The sequence below is a fragment of the Penaeus vannamei genome, chromosome 12 (genome assembly GCF_042767895.1).
Source record: "Penaeus vannamei isolate JL-2024 chromosome 12, ASM4276789v1, whole genome shotgun sequence".
Classification (NCBI taxonomy): Eukaryota; Metazoa; Arthropoda; class Malacostraca; order Decapoda; family Penaeidae; genus Penaeus; species Penaeus vannamei.
This window is the reverse complement of record NC_091560.1, coordinates 27288457-27299035: the sequence shown is the minus strand read 5'-3', so window position 1 is coordinate 27299035 and position 10579 is coordinate 27288457. Positions and strand designations below refer to the sequence as shown.

At 36.5% G+C, this 10579-nt stretch overlaps 1 protein-coding gene and 1 long non-coding RNA gene across 3 annotated transcripts in view; one reads left to right on the top strand and one right to left on the bottom strand.

Annotated features, from left to right (window-relative positions):
* Nucleotides 1–3681, bottom strand: part of LOC138863594 (uncharacterized) — a 13510-nt gene extending 9829 nt beyond the window's left edge. Inside the window, exons 1-2 of the long non-coding RNA XR_011398892.1 lie at nucleotides 3601–3681; nucleotides 2299–2400 (exon numbers count right to left, since the gene is read on the bottom strand). This is a non-coding gene — a long non-coding RNA (uncharacterized lncRNA). The remainder of the gene's footprint in view (nucleotides 1–2298; nucleotides 2401–3600) is intronic.
* Nucleotides 1–10579, top strand: part of LOC113812818 (serine-rich adhesin for platelets) — a 51313-nt gene that overhangs the window by 19184 nt on the left and 21550 nt on the right. For both annotated transcript variants that reach the window (XM_070128042.1, XM_070128043.1), the window contains 5 exons: nucleotides 190–381; nucleotides 540–695; nucleotides 4993–5126; nucleotides 5404–5515; nucleotides 5848–10480. In XM_070128042.1, coding sequence (XP_069984143.1) covers nucleotides 190–381; nucleotides 540–695; nucleotides 4993–5126; nucleotides 5404–5515; nucleotides 5848–10480 — 5227 coding nt within the window. The remainder of the gene's footprint in view (nucleotides 1–189; nucleotides 382–539; nucleotides 696–4992; nucleotides 5127–5403; nucleotides 5516–5847; nucleotides 10481–10579) is intronic.

The following is a 10579-nucleotide window of genomic DNA, read 5'->3' as shown; positions in this document are numbered from 1 at the left end:
ATGTTTCTTAGAAATCAAGTCTTTACACCAGTCATGCTCCCGATAACCATCTCAAAATTATATTTGGTCTTTCATTCCAAGAGAGGTCTGAGAACCGCTGACATGTTAACTCACATCATCTCTAAATATTCGATAGAAAAAAGATAAAGAACATGTCAGACAAGCACTGACGAAACTCTACCCCGGCAGGTGCTAGCGCGGGGGATGGGGCTGCAGATGGCCGTGGTAGGCAGGAGGACCAAGTTCACGCTCTACCTGAACAATTCCACGACGCTCGACCTCGTGGTGGAGATAAAAAATGACGAGGGCGATTACTGCAGCCACAGAATCACCAACCGCTCTCCACTCAGGTCGAGGGTCCTCTCCAAACAGGCGCTCAAGGTTAGCATGCTCCAGGGGATGTGATTCTGATACAGTTTCGCCGCGAAACTTCTAATGCATCCTATGGCATTTGTTTAAAACACACACACACACGCCAAGCAAACCACATGAGCCTATTTATACTCTTTTACACGCAAATCTCTTCTCCCCGCCCTCAGGAGCGCCACAACATCCCTCTGGAGTACGAGGTGTCCGGCAGCGAGGTCCGCGTGGCCTGGATCCCCCTGCAGGAGGGTCGTCACACGCTCTCCATCATCTGGAGGGGGCAGCACGTCGTGGGTTCCCCGTACTCCGTGGTCGTCGACGACTCGCAGGTACGACTACAGATTTTCATTCCATATATGAGATAAGAAAATTGATTTTGAAATGTTGGTTAAGCAAGAAAACATTTTAAGGGATAGGAGTCGCGGGAAGGTGAATGTAAAGTAAAAGAAAAGTAAAGTAGATGAAAATAAAAATAGTTAAATATGCTCATGGATTTTTTTTTGCTTCTTTTCACGAAAATGCAATGAAAATTTTATATTTGACGTAAGCAGTGATAATGATAATGATAATATTCATAATCGAATTACATGAAATCATCACATAATTAAGTATGAAACATGCGAGGACATTCCCTTTGCCATAAAAGAGTGCTGTATTGCAGTCAAACAACTTATTCAGTATTACTATAACAACCTTTTCTTTGCTACACACTGGCATATATTATTTATTTATAATTAGTTCAAATATCAGCTTTGGTGATAGCTCCTTAAAATTAGTTCATTTATGGCACCATGTCCTTAACCGGCCTCCCCCACACGCTTGAATCTACCTTAACAGCAGAATAACAGCTCGCTTCTGAAATTTTCATGATCTGTTTGCTTCGCTTGCCTTATTTAGTTATTAAGGTTATAGTAAGTTGGAATTTGAAGTTACTCTTACACACACACACACACACACACACACACACACACACACACACACACACACACACACACACACGCATACACGCACACCTTCAAAGAGTAGTTATGGGAATTCCTCTTCCAAACGCATTCAGTTAGAAAGCGAGCTCCCTCTGATTGCAACATTGCCCGGCTCTGAAAGACATGAAGAGCACCGGGCTTAATCAATGCACTCAAATTAGTTTTGATTTGCGATTATTCTATGTGTAAGTTTATGTGTATACTTATAAACAAATTTAACATCCATTCATGGTGTAACAGATGGTGGTTGGCAAGTGAAAACCGGATGAGACTATCCGTAGAGTTTGTAACTCAGGATAGAAAGATACGAATGGAGATATTTGAAAGGGAGACTAGTCGATGATGGAGAAAGTGAAATAAAGAGAAAATAGCAAAGGAGAAACACCGAGGGAGCGGTAAAGGGAGATGAAGTCTTAATTAATGCGCATGAATAACTAGTGCTTGCTTCAGCTTTTCACCGAAATCCTATGAAAATTGTATAGATGATAAGGGGAGTGATAATGATAATATTGATCACTAAATTACATTCTAAATGACATCACATTATTAGGTACGATGCATGAAGAACAATCTCTTTGTTATAAAAAATGTAATGTTGCCGTAAAACTTTAACTTCTATATTGCTATAACTATTCTATTTCTAATGCACATTCTATCATATTATACACTTATTCATCTATTGATTCTATCATCATTTTTGTCATGGCATTTTACACCGTTTTATCTCATCGGTTTGTTTTGCTTGCCTCATTAAATTATCAAGATTTATTATGCCCCTTTTTATGTTAATCTATATATGGTTCATGCACACACACGGACACACGTTCACACACACACACACACACGTTCACAAACACACACACACACACACACACACACACACACACACACACACACACACACACACACACTTACAAAAAAGTTACGGAAATACCTCTTCTAAACTGACCCTTGTGTCCGACGCCCTCGGCCAAGGCGCCAAATTCAAATCCGGGATCGCGAATTCGAATCTCCAAAATGGTGCTTCCTCTGACTGCGACATTTCCCGGGGCTGAAATATGTGAAGAGTTAAAGGTATATGTATGTGTGTATATATGTATATACACACACACACACACACACACACACACACACACATATATATACATATATATATATATATATACATATATATATATGCATATGTATAAGTATATATAAATATATATATATTCATATAATTATATTTATATATATATATATATATATATGCATATCTATATGTATATATAAGTATATATAAACATACGTACATACATATACATATATATATATAATATATATATATATATATATATATATATATATATATATTCATATATATATGTACATATATACATACACATATATGTATATTTTTTATATATCTATACATATATAGTTATATACTATATATATATATATATATATATATATATATATATATATGCATATATGTATATATATGATAAATATGATAAATATATATACATATATACATATATATACATTATATATTAAATATATTATATATACTATATATATGTATATATATGTATATGTGTATATATATATTGTAACTGATTTCATAATTTCTTAAAAGAAAGACTTCAATTCATCATCTTTGTTTCAACTATATCAAAAATGTCATTCAAGTTATGAAGGGATATACTTTAAAAAATAGAATTAATTAAATTATTATTTAATATAAAGTAGTAACCCACGATAGTATTCACGATTTATTAATTAATATAGTAAATATCACAATTAGAAATGGAATAGAAATTGGTAATTAGCAATGTTGAGTAATATCAAATAGAAATGGATTACAATACGAAGTAATCCCAGAAGGAATTTGATATCAAATACTCACAACCAATAGTAGCTAAGATGTAATGTTGAAACAAAACAACACAAGCAGACATGTAAAAAACACCTTTATTCAACCAAAGAAATCTTAATTCAGATTACTCATTAACTGATAATCTTCTCAATACTAATCATTAATAATATGCATTAGAAGCAAATGATTACTCCCACCCCCTCCAAAAAAGAAAAAAAAAGAAAAAAAAAAGTTAAAGCACAGTCTGACATTTGCCAAAATCCAAGACTAACTCCACCCGCATGTAGTCTAAGTTAATCATTTAAATTCTCACTGGCACGATAAACTTATTATGTGAAAAAATATAACGAATATGTGAGACATATTCTTACGTAACAATTTACCACAAACCTTCATTACAAGTCAAAACACTGGCAACTTTCCAGAGGAATCTCGCACGCGTCCTCCCTTCGAAAAACTAACACAAACACTCCACCGGTCGCTTACACTCCGGTGCGCACTTCGCCTCACATCTTTTCAAACTTATTTATTCCCTTGCTTACTAAATAGGTGTTCTGCCTTACTAAATCATTTGATCATTGCCATAAACAAGAACATAAGATCACACACACACACACACATATATGTATGTATATATATATATATATATATATATATATATATATATATATATATATATATGTACATACATACATATATATATATATATATAAACATATATATATATATATATATATATATAAACAAATATATATATACATACATATATATATGTACATACATACATATATGTACATACATATATATATATATATATATATATATATATATATATATATACATATATATATATATATACATATATATACACACGCATACACACACACACACACACACACACACACACACACACACACACACACACACACACACACACACACACACACACACACACACACACACACACACACACACATGGAAATATATATATATATATATATATATATATATATATATATATATATATATATATGTATATATATAATATGATATATATATAAAGATATAATAAGATATATATATATATATATATATATATATATATATATATATAATAAAAATAATGATAAAATAAAAATGATAGCAATTATAATGATTATAATGATAATAATAATAAAAGTAATAATGATAATGAATGATAATAATAATAATAGTAAAGATAATAATAATAATAATAGTGAAGATAATAATAAATTGTAATAACATTAAATATAATTAAGTGATGTCAAAGCATGATATATTACTTCCTAATGACATTTCAGCTTCTTCATAGAATAAAATAACATATTACATTGATAATTACGATTTATGAATGGACAAATGATTTCCCTCATTATGAAGGTCAAAAGAATACGCAATATGCAGTTTGTGAACCATTTATCTAGAGTATAAACAGGCTTATCAGGAATACGCAATCATAAATCAGGATTTTGAGAATGAATGTAATAATGAGAGTAAGACTGAGTGAAAAAATAAATGAATAGATGAATAAATGAACACGCGCACGTACGCAAGGACACGCACACACACACACACACACAGATACCTTAGACAACAGAAAGAGAAGTAGATACAGGTAGATCAAATTAGCAACATGCATGACACCTTCAAACGGAACCACCAAAAGACACTTCATACTGTCTAGCTCTTAGCAGTGAATCCGAACCCCTGTTTTAACCTTCGCCGACCCAGCTTCCCTCACGCGTGTCCCTCCTCCAGCAGCAGGTGTCCCCGGGCCCCAAGAGACAGTACCTAAAGCCCCTAATCCACGGCAGCGGCGAGGGGTACCACCTGGACGCCCAGCAGGAACCTTGCCCCGTCTCGCAGTCTATGAGTGGCCAGGCCGGGGCGCTGAGGTGGGGCACTGAAGTCAAGTTCCGTATAATGACCTTTATAATGATGGTGATCGTAATTTTTCGGGTTTGTGGGGATTATGTAATCGTTGCTATACTAAACGGAGTGTGGTAATGCTAAACAAGTGCTGGTGATGAAATCAGTACAATATGTTGCCAGTGGTCATGATGTGGCAAATAAGAAATATAGTAAAAACATAAATATTAAAACGATGAAGGTTAAAAAAAAAAAAAAAATCCCGCCATTCTTCCTTGCTCTGAGATTTCCTTTCTCGGGCAGATTCATGGGTATCCTGCGCAGGCGCGTTGTGCGTCGCGTCGTGCACGTGGGCGGGGAGGACGTGGTGCTCAGTCCGAACGAAAGTATCGGCAAGTCTTCGCAGGCGCGGCAGGTCCTTCACGTTCATTATTGTTACTCTTGCTTTCTATTTTCTTTCGTGTTATCTATTTTTTCTTTGCTTTTTTGCTCTCGTGATGTGTCATTCCTACTCTTGCTTGCTATCTTATTTATTTACAGTTTGTCGTTTGGAAATTAACGGCACATATATATATTTTTTCGAAATCTTGATTCTTCATTTCTTGGTTGGACGAACGAATGTAATTTAAGAGATATAAATATAAATATATGATCTGAAATACTAAGTCAATCAAAAGTAGTAATTTTAATGTTGAAAAGGTTTAACCATTGAGCTAGATGCCTAATCTCATCCTCTCATTCTTGAAGGCGTTCCAGCGAATGAGGACAGCCTCCAACGAGAGCGTTGATGAAAACCTCATCTCGTGGAACAAAGGCTACCGTGGGCGGCGCTTCTCCATGCCTCCTGCCATCGACATAACGCCAGCGCCGCCGTCCGACCAGGGTAAGGTAGAGGATCCTTACCTTGTCCCTCAGTCTGGTTCGAGCTGGTCTTCCGGTAGGGGTCCTGTTAGTCACTCGCCGATCCTGTCGGTTAATCTGGATGAAAACTATGTAGAGATGAAGTGCACTCCGCATATCAGGGGTGCAGCCAGTGAGTGCGTTGAGGATGTAAGTGATGTAACGTTTGGGGCACCTCACGAGGTTGAAAATAGAGACGAACAAGGCGAAATGCATGAGGAGATAGGCCCTGCCCAGCAAGAAATAGAAAGCCCAAATAAATGTGAAATATCTAGCGAATCCCCTGAACAACAGAGACACGAATCTGGTTTGTCAAACGACAACACATCTCATGAACCCATCATAGGAAGGCAGCAGTCTGACGCGAGTGATGACGTTTGCGCAGCGAGTACAGAGGATGAAGGTACTGATGGACAGGACACAAGAAGAAAGAAGGCGGCAGATGGCGACAAGCAGAAGTGTAAGAAGAAGAAAAGAGAAAGAAAGAAGAAATCTAAAGGCATCTCAGTAAACTCAACGCAGCAATTTGGGCATCGCTGCGAAAATATTATCAACATGTGTGACTTTATTATCGAACACAGCCCAAAGAAAGACGCTCTTAGGACGCTTGAAGTTGCCTCGCACATAATAAACTATAAATTTGCAGAAGTTTCGGAATCTTCCTATTCCATACCAACAACAGAAACGAATTCTAACGACGAAAAAACGATTGTGGACGATGACAACGAAATCCTGGAAACGGTTGTAGATGATAAAGGTAATGTCCTTAGGATGAGTCTGAGCAGCAATGACTCCGACAATGATCTTGCTGAAGTTGTCGACACTAATGCAATGGATGATGGACTTGAACAGAATGACCTTGAAACTCACGTAGACTTGTCTTTGGATAATAAGTTTGTTCATCTGTCTGTGGAATGTCACAAAGAACTTGTAGATGAGGATGATCGGAACAGGAACATGAAACTTACATCAAATAAGATGGAAGTTTGTGAGATGCCTTTAGCAAATAATAAGGAAGAACACAAGCAGAATCTACTTTATGACAGAATTGACTGCATACAATTTCCTGATGATGATGATGTAAAAAATAATGACAATTTCCAGTTCAGTAGCATAAACAACCATGATCTTCAAACAAATGATTCACTAATTTCACAAACAGTTTTAGAAGATGAGCCACAAAGAGACAGTTCACAAGATCTTGAAGAACTGCCGATGAATATGGACCAAGAGAGTAAAAACATTGGCCACAACTCCGAATCTTTGGTTATCCCAGATCTGGTTATTGTTCAGGACGAAGCACAAGGCGAGTCTGAAGTCATTGATAGTGTCAGTGATAACTATGCTGGAGACAGTCATATGGACTATTTGCAGACAATTGATGAGGAAACGGAGCCAAATTCAATGGTGGATGACGAACGCTATCTCTCTGATACGTGTGAACAACCCCTTGAGGAACTACAGTACAATTCAGAAGCAGTTAATGAATTGTCAAATGAATGCCAGGAAACGTGTGTAAGCACTGCCTTGGAGGAAACTGAAGACACTAAAGCTGCATTGCAAGATGCCCTTAAGTTTTCTGTAGAAATAGCAAACAAGCTATCTGCTGAGTTCGAGAGAAACAGAGAAACTGCTGAAAGTCTTGGAGACCAATTGTCAGATAAAGAAGAAAAGTTGGAAGCTTCAGATATTACATCAAAGGTAGATAAAGAAGAAACAGAATTTTCTGAAAACATATCAGAGAAACTCAAGGATTATAAAATCATCGATCAACCATCACAAGAAGATCAAGAAGAACCCATGGAACTTGAAACAAAACTTTCCTCTACTATAGAAGAGGATCTAACTTTTACAGCAATTTCTAATCTAGATACTCTGCAGCAAAGTGTTAGTGAAATAGTAGATGAGACTGACATGACCTATACAAATGAATTCCTTGATTTGCAGAATGAGAATGCTACAGGATGCACAGGAGATATAGGTGATACTTCATTACAGAGCAACAATACTTGGCCACCGTCTAAGGATCTGTTACAATCGGTTGAGCCATTGCTGGAAATGGAGGAATCCTCAAGCCTATGTGTAAGTGATGAAGCTGTGGAAACGGACAAAACTTTGCTCAATAAGGAATGCAATCTTTTAGAAGGAAATGATAATTCACTCAAAAGAGAACAGAGAGAAGCAGGATCACCAACACCAGATGTGGTAGAGGAGATGGATGTCGACACCAAATGTAACATAGCTATAAACAAACAAACTGAACCAAAGGACACAGTGATTGAGAAAAACAATACAAACGTAAATGAGGAAGAAAGGATTATTTCTAGGGAGGAGACAAACCGACATCTAGAACCATCTCCAGTTAGTTCAGGAAGTGTAACGTCTTGCAGCTTACCTCCCTCTCCTATGTCTGAAGAAGTGGCACTCCTAACATCCTCATCAGGTGGAACAAACAGATCGGTGGGAATGGAACACAGAAATAAAACAAAAGTCTCTGAACAAAAAGATCGTTATTTCATCCCAATAGAAATACCCAAAGATTTAACTCTCAGTGATAAGGTTAAAAGGAGAGAAACAAGGTCAGCTGCTGCAATAGTGACTACTGGATCTGTATCAAGGTACAAAGCATTATTTGAAATGAAGTCGGTCGATGAAATATCTGTTATGCAAAAAGAAAATAATGTAAAAGAAACTAAGTACAAGTATAAGAAAAAAGAGAACAAAGACATGTTAACATTTAAAGCCATATGTGTAAATCTCACTTTTGAGGAAGAGGAAACTAATAGAAGACCCAGTGAAGAGAGTACGGTTGAGATGACCACTGAGCAGGATGAAAATACAGGGGGCATTGAAAATAGGAACGTGGACGTAAAGCCTGATATTTCAAATGATAAACAAACTACAGAAGATGAGAAGCCTGATACTTTAAACACTATGCAGCATAAAGAAGACGGAAGACATGATATTTCAAACAGTAACCTAATTAAAGAAGACAGAAAGCCTGACATTTCAAGCAATAACCTAATTAATGAAGACAGAAAGCCTGATAATTCAAACAGCAACCTAATTAATGAAGATAGACAGCCTGATATTTCAAACATCAACCTAATTAATGAAGACAGACATCCTGATATTTCAAACAGTAACCTAATCAAAGAAGAGAGAAAGCCTGATATATCAAACATTACACAAATAAAAGAAGAAAATCCTGATATTCCAGTCGGTAATCAATTGAAGGAAATGTCACATGCACCGCAAACATTTGCTCCACCAGTAATACCACCTGATATGGGTTTACTGAATCAATTTAGAGTTGACACCAGCAGTGTGGGACACAAGAATTCCTTGAAGTTAGAAAAAGAGAAGTCAGCGTCACCTACAAAGGCTCCATTATCCTTGTATCGATCCACTTCGCCGATTTTGCAGTCATTGCAAACAAAGTGCAAAAGCAAACCAACGGTCAGAGCAAGATCCTTGCCATATTCGACATTTGTAAAACAGTCCTCAGTGAAAATAGAAACAGAAAAGAAAGTGTCACAGTTAAGAAATGTATTTGAATCCTACAACACTGATTCGCAAAAGCCTACTAGGAACTTTACTCAAAAAACTAGACGATTCATTAAGCAAGGGAGTGAGGAGGAAGATTTAATGGAATCTTCTATCAAAAGAACTGATGAAAATAGAAATGTGTCTTACATTTTAAGATCTTTTGATCGGATAAATACAAAAGATTCTGTTGAAAAGAAAAAATGTGAATCCTCTAGTTCTGAAAATGATGTGAACTCTAACTTCACTCATGGTGTGAGTAGTTCCTTAAGTCAAGAACTCAAGAAGAATGGTAGGATTGATGAATATTCAGTCGCTTTTTCAAAAGAACTCAAGAACAGTGACTCTAATGAATGCTCAGATACCTTAACTCAAGATCTTGAGAACACTGGGGTTAATGAACACTCAGATGTAGCTACAAGTCAAGAACTCAAGAGGAACAGTGGGAGTGAGAAAGACTCAGTTGCACCCTACAACAAAGCAGATCTTTCTATCATCCCAAACAGTGATATTTATAGAGCTAGTGATTATGCTACTGCAGACTTCATTGAGAGTAGAGCAGGTAGCAATCTATTAGGCAAGGAAAAAGATAACCTTAAAGCTGAACATGAAGATGTTCTTTCCTTCAGTTCCACAAAACTGAATGATGTGCAGCCACATGGTACTGAGAATAATGAAGTTGAACTGCGTGATGTTACCGAAGAAAACAATTCTAATATTCAACCGTGTGACGACACACATATTCAAGAGGAATCTGATCTTCGTAAAAAGAGCCGCAAACTGGTCATGGCATTGGAGAACATGGAGAAAGATATTCAAGAGATGCAGCAGTCTGTCAGACGTCTGAATGATCACTACCCAATAGTGTCTGTAGATGAAGGCGACTTCATGTGTCCTACTAGTTCAGAAAAGGAGGAAACACCATTAACTCCAGGTAAGAATAAACGCAAGAGGGTTTATGCTAGTGCAGTAACTGCGCCACTGGATTTACATGAAGATAATTCACATTCATCGCTGCAAAGCAAAACTGTGC